Source organism: Squalius cephalus, assembly GCF_949319135.1.
Source record: "Squalius cephalus genome assembly, chromosome: 4".
In the NCBI taxonomy this organism is placed as follows: Eukaryota; Metazoa; Chordata; class Actinopteri; order Cypriniformes; family Leuciscidae; genus Squalius; species Squalius cephalus.
This window is the reverse complement of record NC_137125.1, coordinates 40041974-40057477: the sequence shown is the minus strand read 5'-3', so window position 1 is coordinate 40057477 and position 15504 is coordinate 40041974. Positions and strand designations below refer to the sequence as shown.

The window sequence follows — 15504 nt, the reverse complement described above, 5'->3', positions numbered from 1 at the left end:
ATTACAATGAACACAAATTTGAAAATCTCACTACAAATAATCCAGAATTTCAGACAAAAGATAATAATCCTACTCTGCTTGTTACACTTCCTCACACCTGAAACTGATCGAGTGAATCTCCTCAGCTTCTCCGATCAAACCATTGATGTTGTACGATAAAACCATTGATGTTGTAACATCTGCTCTAAGCTGGGGCGTTTAGTTGGATCCCGGGCTAGACACTGTCTAATCAGATCCTTGCAGTCTGTACACATTTTAATAAGGAGAGAGCTGGTTAGTCATGACCATGTGACCTGGCATACGTTGGCTCGCTATACGTTGAGCTACAGTATATATAAAAATTCTGACACACTACAACCTTTAACTTTCTGTACCAATCGTTTGCTTTATGTGTGTTTATCAATGTTATCATCATTATTCACTCACATTTGGATAAGTTGGGGTTCTGAAATGTAACTTCGGCTTGTGTGATTTCCATTCTATTAAGAAAAGGAGGACATGTGTTCGACAACATGTACAGCAACACACCGAGGGACCAGACATTTGCTGGGACGGCGTGGAATCGAGGTTCTGTAAAGACTTCAGGTGGGCAGAATTCAGGAACTCCTGTAAGAAAGACATTTGCACATTGTTGAGCTTTTTTTTTTAAGCATCACCAAATAATTAGTACGTCACTACCTTCAGTTTTCCACACTCCCAAAAATGCTCACCCCTGTATATTTTGCTCTCGTAGCCTTCACTACTAAATAGCTGACCGCAGCCAAAGTCTATTAGCTTGAGATCCATCGTGTCTTTCTTAAACAGGAAATTCTGCGCATGAATGTCATTATGGAAAACACCACGATGGATGCAGTGTTGCACTGCCCGCACAGCCTGTCTCATGACGACCCGTGAGAAACAGTCACTCCAAGGTTGACGAGTGATTGAGTCCAGCAAGCTCTCGCAGGGCTCCGGATACTCCATAACCAGAATGAATGTTGTAGGATGTTCAAACCACTCGTACAGTTGTATGACGAAGGGGCTTATGGGTTCTCGCTTCATCAGCAGCAGCAGCGCCACTTCGGTAACGAGAGGTTCGGGATTCCCAGGCTAGAGAGAAGAAGCAGACAGAAGGTTAGCTGGGTAAAAATCTGAAGAAAACATCATCTTGAAATGTACTATTCTTTGATCTTTTTAGATGCGTTCAAAAGAGCCTTATCAGCTCAAAGTTATTTGGTGTATTTTGTATTTTGGTAAATTTGTGTTCATCGTAATGTTATTGTTATAGTCAGATCACCTTCTTTTATATAGCGGTTGATGCTATATAATAATGGTAAATCATTATTTCTCCAACATTATTTTAAACACTATTATCTTGTTTTCCACTAAAAAAATAAGGCTTGTTTTTACAGAATATTAAAATTATTTCCCCCATTATAATATTAATTTCTTGACCAGCGCTGACATTTTTAAAATAAAACAATGGATCTAGGAACAGACACTCAACTGATTTGTTGATCACACTTATACCTAATTTTTCCTATGGGTGTATTAACTACAGTAATCTGCACTTAAACAACTCGATACACATTCAGGTTTTGGCCAACTTACAATATTAAGATAGCGATCGTTGTCAATCTTGAGTATCCGCTTGATGGCAACCTGCACAAAAAAAAAAAAAGACCCAGTTTCAATAACAGTAACAGTATTAAAGCACCTGGCCTTGAACTAAGTATTAAACCATCTGTAAATTGTTTTGATGCATGCAAGAGCAAAATGTTTGTACAATTCAGTAAGATTTACCTTTTTGCCATCAAATGTGCGTGTCCCCAGGAACACACTGCCAAATCCTCCGGATCCAATTAGCTTTTCCAAGTCATAGAGAGACTCAAAGGACTCTGAAAAACAAACAGAAAAATATGAGACAATTATTAGCTTGCTAGACCCTTTGTTTTACTTACAAAATATCAGTGCTGGTCGAGCAACAGTAAATCGGACATGTTAAAAACTTGACTCAGTTATGCATGAAATAGCAAAATCTCTCTCTGTAGACTTTGCACTGCCCAGCCTTATTTCAGTCTCACCTGATGAGCTCTTGTTCAGTGGAGAAGCCTCCACGGCACCGTGAGCAGTTCGGCCAGTTGATGTCTCTGTTGGCTCGACAGGACACAGAAACCCTTCGAGGCTGCCAGACCTAGACAAACCCTGGCATACCTCAGGGAGTGAGCAAGCTAAAGATGACGAGATGTCCGGAGAAGAATCTGTGGAGACAATTCTCCAGGATCTGGAGCGGCCTGAGGATGGAATATTTCAGACATAAAAAACTGTTTTTGTTTTAATTTATTTTTTATAATATTAATTATCAATGTTAGCGATCACATCAAATTGTTACTTTGGTTTCACTTTATTTTGGTCCCTTTAAGACATTCTATAAATCTACAAGTAACACTGCACCTGCATGTCTACTAACTCTCATTAGAGTATTAGTAGACTGGTAAGGGTTAGAATAAGTTGACATGTAGTTGAAAAGTTACTTATAGTCAGTAGAGTGTCTGTTCCTAGATCCATTGTTTTATTTAAAAAATGTCAGCGCTGGTTAAGAAATTGATATTATAATGGGGGAAATAATTTTAATGTTCTGTAAAAACAAGCCTTATTTTGAGTGGAAAACAAGTTATACTTGTTTAAGTAATACTGTTTAAAATAATGTTGGAGAAATAATGATTTACCATTATTTGGCTTGACGCCGGAGTGATCTGGAGCAGGTGGTGATGATGGTTCAGGAATAAAAGGCTCCACAACATTCACAGCACTACTGGAACAGCAGCAGAAAACACCCTTCAAGAGCTTATGGAAACGACCAGGTTTCTTCATACGTTCTGGAGCTTTTTCTGAAATGAAGAAAAAACTAATGAAAACAACTATTAGACCAAGTATGATCTCATTTGGAAGCTGACAGCTGGCAGTTTATTGTAAATGTAGAATTAATTATTGGCATAATGAAAAAAATAGTTATAAATAGCTTCAAAGTTTTGTAAAGTTATTAGAAATGTATTTAATTTTACTCTTAATATTACTCTGAGAGTGTGTGTGACAGTGATTTATGTGCATACATGTCAGTCACTCTTTTTTATAGTCTATGGTCCGTCAGCGCGGCATCGCTCGTCAAGTTCGTAGAGAGCTTATTCAGTCCATTTTAAATTCTGATTTTGTCCGCCTCTCAAATGGGCTCAACCAGTGGTTCTCAACCAGTGGTTCTCAACCAGTGGTTCTCAACCGGTGGGGCCCCCACAGGATGGGGAATTATTTTATTTTTTTTATTAATAAAAAAAAAAATATATCAATAAACTACTGTCATCAAAAGTTATCGTTTTGTATATACATAACTCCTGAATAAAAATTTAAATGTGTTTGAAGTGATTTAAAAAAAAAAATCAACGAATTTGATTGGTTTGTCATTAGTGAGCGCGCAGGTTTTATTAAGCGAGTCAATGAGTCGTTCATGCAAACGATTCATTCAAACGGCCGATTCATCAAAAATGAGACAGATGTTTGTGAATGGGTCAATTGAATCTTTGACTCAACCGATTCGTTCAAAAACTGAATCATTCAAAACACGATTGAGTGTTGCTGTGAGACGCGCTATGTTGTGGTCTTTGTTTGGATTCATCGGGAACTATTTTCACTGCTAAAATAAACCAAAACAGTCAATATTTCTTCTAAAATGTAAGTGACTTAATATTAACTTACTTGTTTATTGAACTGTCATATGAAATCAGTGTCACATTTTCATTCGTGATGGTTAATTAAAGGTATAGTGGAGGATATTTCCGAATATTAGATAAGACCCTCCCTCTCCACTTTTTGAATAAGTTTGATTGATTTAACAGAATGATTGACAATTAGGAGGACCAATAGTATAGGTGATCCACCCGGGAAGTAAAAAATCCTCCACTATACCTTTAAGTGATCGGTCGTGTGATGTTGCTGAACTGTATCAAATGTTATAAATAATAAAACACCCCATTTAGAAATGTAACCGCAGTATGTTAATTGAGTTTGTGTGTGTTACCCTCATAGACTCGGCGCTCATTTGATTGATTTCTCCTCGAGAGGCTGCGCGAGCCTCAAAAGTTTAGCAGTAAGGTCCGTGCACACTGACCGAGTCCGAAACTGTCGTATTCGTTTTTTCATATTCGTCATTTGGTGGCTTTCAATTGTCAAAAACACCCGCCTATCCCCCCTATAAATGTGTGATAAAGTGTAGGCTACACAAATTTGTGTTCGCTTCAGGTTTGTTAATCAGATTCTGCAGGGACGTCGTTAGGCCTATTTTAGGGGGGCTGAAGCTACCCCAAAATGTTCCTAAGCCCCCCTAAATGATAATAAGAACAACAATAACAATTCGATTTATCAATAACCGTATCCTCATTCATATTTATACGCAACAAATGATATATATCCAGCTACAAAAAATAGCCGAAAAGTCGGAAGTTGGACAGAAGTACAACATCACCGTGAGACACACGCAATTGACACTTTTCACACGCCACACATCCATTTTCTCACGCACAGAAAAATCGCGAAGCAAAGAGGACACGGAGACCGACAGACTAGACAGAGCAGGTTACGTATGATATAAAAGATCTCAATTCTCAGATTCTGTCAATTTTATTACAAAATTCAAAAAATAAATACCGTTTTGGCGTTTGTAAATGTTACGTGACAGATCCCTAGCGTGAACCGATCATCTCGCTAATAGTAAAAAAACACGAACACTGAAAGATACAGTAGTAGGCTACAACTTACCGAAATGTATATTCCTCATACATAATATCGATCAATCAGTGTTTTTTATCAGCGTGAAGAGGTCAATAACATAGCTGGAGAACAATTATGTCACATTTACCTCAGGAAAGCCATTTAATGAACATAATATAGGCTACAGCACGTAGTTGGCAAGAAAAAAGAACTATAGAGAGTATTTTGCTAAATATGTGTTCTATATTACATATTTATTATATTTTTACTTATATCATTAAATCAATTTGTTATTATAATAAAAAAACGCATTAGCCTATATTTAATTTGAGTTATTTTTAACCTTAAATAATACTACCAGCTGATAGGGCTGTCTGTATGTTCACAGCATTAGGTTAGGTTAGTTTCTTGAGAAAAATTAATGCCTATCTTGAGTACCTAATATTTATCCAAATGAGTCAATATTAAATCAAATCACAATAATTGAATTGAATTGAAATAATAAAAAAGCGTAGCTTACCAGAAATTGTACCATGCACCATAAAATACTAAAGCCTGAAATGGGCACTTTTTGTGACAGCAACCCTATCATTTTTGATCAAAGATGTGGCTTAACTTCAGAATTTGAACTAAAATAAGTATTCTTATGATTGCTCTGAACATTTCTGACTAAGTTCAACAAACATTAAATTACTTATTCATAAACTTAAAAATTATTAAAAAAATACATTCATAAAAATGTAGGTGTGACGGGGTTGAGACTAGGGTAACAGGGTTGAAGATGCTAACGGGGTTGAAAAGACAAATACAGCTAATACATAGTTGTTTTTTACTCAAATTCACTGTAAGATTTTCTATAAACGCAAGTTACAAATACCCTGGGGGCTAAGCCCCCCCCTGTCTTCCAATCCTAGTGACGTCCCTGAGATTCTGTAATCTTCACGACTCGACGCTTCAGTTTACGGTCAAGAGACAGAGCAAGATGAGGAGACTGAGAGAAAAAGAAAGGGTGATGGAGATGGAGATGAGGAGAGAGCAGGTATTGAAAACTAATCTACTGCCCACTGACATGGTTTTAAAGCTATTTCTTATCCTTTTTTAGGCCTTCAAACGTCTTAAAATGCACATATCAGAAAAAAATTTGAACCTCATAACAACCTCAAATTTAGGACGTCTTTGATGATAAAGCCTTGTCTACGGCCCTGTATTAGGCATAAGATCAATGCTGAATGTGTAGCCTACATATTGTGAATTAATTTAATAAAGTTTATTACCTAGATTTCCTAGTAGCTTTCAGTAAATGAATGCGTCTAAGAAAAATATTCATAAATTCAACCTATCAGTTGACCTGTTTACACTGACAGACTGCCCATTGTTTTTAAAGCTCTTGTTATCCTTTTGTTTTTTTTTTGGCCTTCAAAACACCTTAAAATGCACATAATAGATCAGAGAAATCAAAATTAATAAAAAAGCTATAGGACATGACACATATTAATATATTTTGAAGCCACTAGATGGCGCTCTTCTCACTTGAATTTTGTTTTTTTTAGGCCTGCACTCTATTTTGATGTGAAATGTTGCATAAAAATAAAAAAATAAAATATATATATATATATATATTAATTCTAATGGAAAAAATAGCTCATAAAAATTACATAATTAATGCAAAGTATCATAAAAAACTCAAAAAATTCTAAATAATAATCAGAAAATATTATAGAACAAAAATATATTTGATTGGTTATCCTGGGAAAAAATAAAGCTAAATTTTAAGGCTTCGTCCGTTTTATGAAGAAGCCCTGAGGGTTAAATTTGAAAACTCCAAAAAGCAACGAAATTGTCAGACATCCATTAGTGCATGTTCACAGAGGAAAACAACTGAAATACAGCGCTGATTGTTCTCTCGAACGATACTCGACGACAACGACGGAATCCAAGGCTGTGGGCTTTGTACCAAAGTAATGGGTGTATTAAATTGTATGAAATAATCCCGAAAAAAAAGCACAAACACTGCAGCGTAAGCAAGTTCAGCAGCAACATTTGCTGAGGTGAAGTGACGGCTAGTAATAACAGCAGACAAACGGAAACGGCTAGCATTGACATCAGCGACACCCCACCTGTCACTCAAGTGGCCACACCCTTAAATGCAGATAATATTAATCAACTAAACGGATGAGTTATAAAAAAAATTCACCCCCTCACAGTTGTTATGAAGGGCAAAATTAGCTGTATAGACCAAAGCCACATAGAGATCCAAGCTGTAAACATTTTATTTTCTCCTGTAAAGTTGGTAATTTTAACATGGGGGAGATACAGATTTGACTCACTTCTGCAGCCAGCCCAAGCGGCCAGTTAATGAATTGCAGTTTAACTCACTTCCGTGTTGGTTTCAAGAAAGAGAAGGGGAGGTTGCCGCTTGGTATAAATTCAATAAATATTATTCCTGTCTATAGAAATCTGATGTAAACCTATGAGAATCTATCAATATTTCTCCAAATCTACAATTTCTTTTGAGCTAAAAGCCCTGAGGGACGTTGTTTTGTCAAGCGCTGTCATGACAACAGCACAGTTTTTTTCTGAATGGGAGAGGATGACGCGAATAATTCATATTAAAGGTATCGACGCATTTTTTTCATTTCATAACTCCTGAAACAAATTAAGACATAACTGCCACTATAAGTTTCTCAGAATACAATAGTTGTCAAATACTCAAACTTGGGTCTTATATCTTTTTAATGATGTATAGTTTGTCAAGGTATAACATTAAATCATTAAATAAAAATTTTAAAAAACGCTTCAGTGCGTAACGTTACTTCTGTACTTTTACTCAAGTAAAAATCAGTCTTTTCAACTTTTACTTGTAACTGAGTAATATTTGACCAGTAGTATCTGTAACTTACTTTCACTCAAGTAAGGAAATTGTGTAACTTACTTTGTCCATCTCTGGGCAGCGGATCCTGATCTCGGTCATCCGAAACGGGTCTCCAAACCTCCTGACCAGCCGCAGCTCTCCTGGATCTGGAGTGCTCTTAGGATGGAATATTTCACATATCACATAGTTTAATAATAATAATCAATGTCTGTGGTCAATTACAGATTTTTACTAAAAGTTAAGTTACTCAAATTCAATTCAAGTTTATTTCACATGCAACGAATGAATCAAATAAATTGGATCAGTCAGTCATTGTACAACATCACACCACAAAAGTTAACATAGCAAATGAAAAATTAAAGCACTCACTTCCTCTTTCACCCATCATGTGCTTGCGAGCCATCGACCTCCTCCTCCAAACTACAATAAAATCAATACAAAATACAACAAAATACAATACAAAAGAAAAATCTCCTCGGAAATACTCCCCTGAAAAAAATATCAAAAATTATATGACAGAAATTGTATGGCGCTTTCAAAAATGTAACTCTATAAAAAGGATATATCCTCCGATGTCCTTCTAGAATAAAAGTCTCCTCTCAGAAATCCAGAAAACAGCTTAAAAGTCTCAAGTATCGCACAGAAATTCTCTGCAAAAGTCTGTTACTTCGCCTCGTCTCTCAACAGACAGAGAGCTCGGGGAGTGCAGATCGATACATGCAGATTGCAGAATTCATAAGACGCGTCACTATAGCAACTAAAATTCGAATCATAGCATGATGCAGGCCCATACTAGCGATCGGTTCAAGTGTAAATATGGGCAGAATTCATAAAACGCGTCGCTAACTATGGAAGTGTTTTCCTAACATAATTAAAATTAAAATGCTTAAAAAGATCAAATAATAAATCAAAGTCTCAAAACAACTGTTCATATGATAAATCAAATGGTCAAAATATTAAATAATAACTCAAACTCTCAAAATGGCTGCACAAATTATAAATCAAATGCTCAAATGCAATTTCATTTCCTCATTCCTTTATTAGAATAGTTCAAACTTTTTACAAAAATATTAACAGCAATGTATCTTTGGTGAATTTTTTGAACTTTGCAAATATTATGCAATTTAATATTGATGATAACAAAACTCAAGATATGAAAAAAATTGCACTGTTGATATTGGATTGGAATATTGGATTCAATCTTTTTGTCAACTTGTTTTCTTTTAATTAGGACTGGTTTTATATTTCTATCTACATTTATCTGAGAGTAGGTATCACCGTTTTTGATTAAAAAAGCATTATTTTTGAATATTTTTGAATACAAATAAATCTGTAAACATTAGTTCAATATGCCTCTTTGTGGAATAGTGGGATACATTTCAAATGCTTTTTTCTCTTTTTTTCTTTCTGCTTTTGTTAATTTATCAACCTATCCTTGTGGAATAATGGAATATTTTTTGTTAACTTCTCAGCTTAAGTGAATTATTATTTAACCTTTACATTATTTGTTGAACTATGGTATTAATAAAAACTACACAATAGTAAGAGCTGAACTGTTGCTTCATTTATCCAGTTTGGAAAAAGTGGTAATTTGGAATTCCACCATGGAAAAAGTGGGCCGGTCTTGGGCCTGAAACTCCCGGGCTGAAAAGTTCCCCCACTCCGGCCCTGTCTTCACCTTCACCAATGTCTTTAATGAGACATTTGTTAGATGAAGTGAACCACTAAAATATTTATCATGATGAATGTGTTTTTTATATGATCAGTGTATTTTAATCTGTTGTGTATAGGTCTAAATGGTTTAATTGCATAGTTGAAAAGTATTTGTGGAGCGCTACTGTATATGATTATTTATAGCGGTTCTGTTTAGACCGAATACTTGTGATTACTTAATTGCATTTACAAGAAATATGCAACACTTATTACTCCATAACAGTTTCATGTAGACTTAAAAGTACAAAGTACAATCAGTCATCATGGATTAAATCTTTCCACAATAATTTAAAAATAAAATTTGTTATTCTTTATTTAATGTCACTAACAAGCCAATCAATCATGCATACATAAGTTTTAGTTTTTATTTAAACAGCCAATGAATTATTTGCATCAAAAATATAAAACATTATAAAATCTCTATACTGTCTCTTAATTGTTTTCAAAAGTCAATTGAAAATCTAAGAAAAGTATACTTCTTTCTTGTAGTTTAATAAACTTGTTTTATTGTTTTATTTAAGTAACTTTTTGCCTAGTTACTTAGACTTTTAATTGAGTAAATAAAAACGTATACAGTATCTGTACTTTAACTTTAGTACAGTTTCTCACTACAAGTACATTTACACCCCTGTTTAATAGAGGTCTGTTTTTGTATGTTGCAAAGTAAGAGTCTGATTACCTTATTTTAATAAAAGCAAACCAAATTCATAGATGTAAAGATAAAGAAAGTTGAACATTAAATATGTTACATTTTATTTTAAATCAAGTATTCTGCCTTTTTGCCATGTTATTATTATGATGTTGTTTGAGTCAGTGCTAAAGCATCTATCGTCATCAATCCACACTTGATTTTCTCCTCTGAAAACTGAAATGTAAATTAGGTCTATTTGTAAACTGAAACATAGTCAATAAAGAGTTTGTGTTTATGGCTAGAAATGCGCTTGTACATTTCTTTGTGTGCTTTAACAGTTTGTGTTGTGTGTTATTAGGTGTTTGCTGTAGAGATTTCAGCATCAGTCTGCCAGAGAAGATTGAAGCTCTCAGTGGATCCTGTGTGATCATAAAGTGTACATTTGAGATTGGGGATAAATATGACAAAGACCTCACTGAGAGTGCTGCTATAGGAGTTTGGTTCAAAGATGGAAATAATGTGTTTAACTCTAGAGTTCACAGTTCTAATCACTTTAAAGGGGCAATAACTGGAAAACTACATGAGAAGAACTGCACTACTATCTTTTATAATGTTAGTTCAAATCATAATGGCAAATATCACTTCAGGATTGAGAGTGGTGATCTGAAATACAGCTACAAATTAAACACCTCCACTGTAAATGTCTTTGGTGAGTGATTTGAGTCCTTTTTATTTAAATGAATGTGTTAAAAAATAATATTTTAAATGTATTTGTCATGCCATTATTGTCAGTGTACTTAATCTTGTATTCATGTGTATTTCAGAGTCTCCCCCCAAACCCACAGTGAAGCTGAATGAGGATCAGGATCAGGAGGTGTTGGAGGGGAGCTCTGTGAGTCTGCGCTGCTCTGCTGAGACTCTCTGCTCCTCTCCTCCACCAACTCTCACATGGAGCTTCACTCCCAGAATCCCCCTCAGTGAGAGCAGCAGACAACAGGAGCTCCTCATCTCTGATCTGAACTTCACTGCTACTCACCGTCACCACAGAGTCACTTTCACCTGCACTATAACCTACCAGCTACAGGACAAGAACAAAACAGCACAGGACAACATCACATTACATGTTCAGTGTAAGTGATGCTTTGTTTCAGTTTTGACTTGGTAATTATATTATTTTAAATTGTATTGTGTATTCCATCATTAACTTTCTATGGAACACAAAAAAGTTATTTAGCAGAATGCCCTGGCTGTTTTTTTCATACATCAGCAGTGAACTGGGGCAAAAAATTCACATTAGATATATGGTCACATTTGAGGTGTTTGTTTCTTTGTTACAATTTTTTTTTTTATGTTCGTGAATCGTTATTTATTTGCACTTATCCAGAAGTCAATGAATAACGCAAAGTTATAAGACTTTAAATAGAGTATACAAGTCCTTATTTTTTTTCCTTATTGGAGCTTATCAGCCCCAGTTCCTATTCACTTTTATCTGGAAAAGTGCAGCCTGGACATTCTGCTTCTTTTTCTGTTACATGGGGAAAATCAAGTGAGTTTGGAAGGACTATTTGAATGTCTGTTTTACTTGCTGATTTGCTTTACATTCATTAGCACTTTAATCGAAGCATATTCTATGCTAGTCGGTGTGACCTTTTATCTTACACCTTTAACCCGATTATTCAGGTAGGGTAAGGTTAGTCAAATTTACAAATTTAAGCATTATATTTTTTGCTAATTGAAATTAGTTATTTTTTTCCCCTAACCATGGCAGAAAATCTCATCTCAGCACATTTGATGAATGGCCATGTTGTATGTTGAATTTAATCTTTTTGTATGAATATCAACATTTGTGAATTTAGTAAGTTGAAACAGTTTTGGGGTTTAATTGATCTAATTTTGTGTCTCTGGAAAAAACGTTGATATTATTATGTATGACATTGTATTATGTTGAATATCAACGATTGTTTAGTTTTTTTTTTTTGTCTATTTGTTAAATTACCACCTCTGTGGCTAAGTGGTAGAACACTCACTCTCCACACCTGAGACCCGAGTTCGAGCCCAGCTTGTGACAATACTGTGGAAAAACACATATGTGAGATTGAAATAAATGAAATCAGAAGTTAGAGTCATTAAGTAGTTTCCTGTATGTTTCATAATTCTGAGAGCTGCAGTTTACTGACTCACATGTGACCTTAGACTAGTATTGTTTACATTTTTAGAGGTTCAGAAAGAGCAACCTGCTTGCTGACAGCAAGACCGTTCTTAATATTCTGTATTACTGGCTGAAATGGTTAAAGGGTAAGGGTGGTACAATGCCCTTTTCACAAGATGTAAAATAAGTATTTGATGTCCACAGAGTGTGTATGTGAAGTCTCAGCTCAAAATACCCCAAAGATATTTTTATATAGCATGTTAAAATTGTCACTTTTTGAGGGTTAGCTGTAGTTTGCTTTTATTTTCGGCAAATAATTTTGTCAGCGAAATACCTTAACCAAGTTTAGTGTTTTTGTTCTTACCTCATATTTACATACAAAATATTTTCTCCATATTTTGAGTCTAATAGTTTATTTCAACTTGTAGGGTCATTACAACCTAATACCCTCTCTGGACATTACTTTATAAATAAAGGTGAATTAGAAGGGTGAATTAATTTACCCTCTCAGACTCCCCATCTAACTCTAAATGATAATACACATTACAAAAATTTGAAGAAGTGGCTTTCCTAGAAGATAATGTGCTATTGATCCTCCCACAAGCGAAGAGCCCAGGAATACGGCTCGTCTTATTTGTTGGCGCAGCCATTTTCGTGAATAATAACCGGTTATTTTAGTAAATTATACGGAGGAAAAACACACAGACATCACTCGGCATTCTGTTGGACCTGAACATCTTTTTATTAGCATATACCCATTTATGGATAGCAGATACACGTGACACACGTGAGCAGTATGAGGGCACACATTACAAACTTTAACACCCCCACTTGTTCTCATACTGTGTAGATTACCATTATAACAACATAACACATGAACAGTCTTGTATTTCTCTTGTGCTGCATTTACATGCCAAACATAAGACTTTTGAACTTTTCAAGTTTAAACTTTGTTACTGGTTTAGTCATAACATCAGCCACCATTTCTTCAGTGGGACAATACTCAATTGTCACTTTACCATCACTGAGTGCTGTTCGAATGAAATGATACTTTATATCTACATGCTTACATCTTTGTCGACACACTGAGTTCTTTGACAGAGCAATGGCACCTTGGTTATCTTCAAAGATTTGTACTGGCTCAAACAGACAACCATTTTCCATGCCATTCAACAACTGTACAAGATACATGCTTTCCTGTGTGGCTGCTGCCAGTGCCATGTACTCAGCTTCACATGTAGACAAAGCAACTGTGGACTGTTTCTTTGACTTCCAGGAAATTAAAGGACCATTTTGAGTAAGACTAAAACAGTATCCTGTCGTACTCCGCCTGTCATTTAGATCTGATGCCCAATCAGCATCACTGTATGCCACAAGTTTGAGATTTTCCTCTCTTTTCTTGTAACATAGTTCATGATCAATTGTACCTTTTAAGTACCTCATCACATGTTTCACTGTAGACCAATGTTGTTCATTTGGATCAGACAGATATTGCGACAATTTACTGACAATCCAACTTAGATCAGGTCTGGTACATGTCATCAGATAGATCAAACTACCCACTGCCTCACGGTACCTTTTAGGATCAACAGGATCATCATCACAGTTGTAGTCAAGTTTTTGCTCACATGGTGTTGACCTGGGTTTACAGTCTGACATATTGAATCTCTCTTGTACCTTGAAAATGTACCTTTTCTGACTCATTTTCGCGTGCCCTTCATCCTGATGAAAATCAATTCCTAGAAAATATTTTAGTTTCCCCAGATCTTTAATTTTGAATCTTGCTGTCAGCATCTTTTTCACACAATTCAGTGAATCATTGTTACTAGCAGCAATGATCAGATCATCAACCCAGATTACAACAATCACTCTCTCTTTTTCAGTTTGTTTACTGTATACACCGTGATCGGCTGAATTCTGAACAAAATCATTTTCACTGAGGTAGTCATGTAAAATTTTGTTCCAATTTCTACCTGACTGTTTTAACCCATATAGTGACTTGTTCAGTTTACACACTAGTTTCTCACCTATATCTGACTTCACTTCAAATCCTTCTGGCTGTTCCATGTATATCTCACAGTCAATTGGGGCATGTAAATAGGCCGTTTTTACATCCATCTGGTGGAGTTCAAGATCATATTGTGCTGCCATTTGCATTAAGGCACGTACTGAAGTGATATTTGCTGTTGGTGAGAAAGTCTCTTTGTAATCTACCCCCATCACTTGAGACTATAGCCTTTTGCAACATATCTGGCCTTGTATGTCTCAGTCTCATCTGCGTTGTTTTTGACGGCATAGACCCATCTACCCCCCACTGCATGTTTACCTTTAGGTAGCGTAGTTAGAGTAAATGTGTCATTTTCCTTAAGGGAATTAATTTCCTCTTTCATGGCCCTAGCCCACATCTGTGACTCACTTGAACTCATAGCATCCTTGAATGTTTGTGGTACACCACACACTCTGTAACAGAAGTCCACATTAGTCAGAATCTGGTCATCACATTCCACATCAGAAACATAATCAGACAAATATTGAGGAGCTCTCCTGTTTCTCTGAGGATAACGCATTCTGTGATCAACTACCTCTATCTGAGCACATTGCTGATTTTTAGTCTCATTTTGAGGTTTATGAGTCTCTAGTGGGATCTGATCAGTCAAATTTTTTTTGACTGGGAGGATACATATCTTTCCCCATGGAAATCATCATCTTACATTGAAATGTCAGTCTGTGTTTGGTGTTCAGTAACACACTTTGTTACAAATCTCACAAGCCTGTGCTTGAGAACTTTTCCTGTGTCTGGATAATAGACCAGGTATGCAGGGCTGATTTTGTCATACCCTACAAAGGTCCCTTTTTCACATCGTGCATCTAACTTCTTTTTGTCCTGCTTGTATGCGTAACATACTGAACCAAAAACTCTAATTTTTGAAAGATCAGGTTTTCTCCCTGTCAGTGCATAGTATGGGGTTTGCCGTATTCTGCCATTGTAGCACCTGTTGCGAATTACTGCAGCAGTCGTTACGGCATACGTCCACAACATCTTGGGTAGATTGCTCTCTAAGAGCATACATCTTGCCATTTCAAATAGCGTTCTCCAATTTCTCTCAGCAGTCCCATTTTGATGGGGTGAGTAAGGTGCTGAGGTCTCATGTCGAATACAGTTCTTACTTAATAGAGACAAACTCTTTTGCCATAAATTCTGTGCCGTTGTCTGATGATCTAACACATTTTATAGTCCCATAAGGGGCTGTATCAACGAGAAATTTTTCAGTAGCTTTCAGTGTCACTCTTAGCTTTTAGAAAATACATGAACATTGAACCTGAGTAGTCATCAGTAAATGCTAGTGCATACTTGAAACTGTCTTTAGCTAAAATGACAGAACGAAAAATAAATAAATA

At 35.8% G+C, this 15504-nt stretch overlaps 2 protein-coding genes across 2 annotated transcripts in view; one reads left to right on the top strand and one right to left on the bottom strand.

Moving 5' to 3' along the window:
- LOC307157697 (B-cell receptor CD22-like) overlaps window positions 1-15504 on the top strand; it is a gene marked incomplete at both ends in the record, with an annotated part of 97191 nt that overhangs the window by 15483 nt on the left and 66204 nt on the right. The gene's annotated exons all lie outside the window — the stretch shown is intronic.
- Window positions 135-8396, bottom strand: LOC307157025 (serine/threonine-protein kinase pim-2-like; the record flags this gene model as incomplete). Its single annotated transcript, XM_079868770.1, has 9 exons — window positions 7982-8396; window positions 7673-7768; window positions 2709-2870; window positions 2064-2273; window positions 1783-1877; window positions 1591-1641; window positions 711-1089; window positions 427-606; window positions 135-244 (listed from the first exon to the last, which is right to left on the bottom strand). The coding sequence occupies exons 1-9, from the start codon at window positions 8013-8015 to the stop codon at window positions 135-137; spliced, it is 1317 nt and encodes a 438-aa protein (XP_079724896.1). The 5' UTR covers window positions 8016-8396.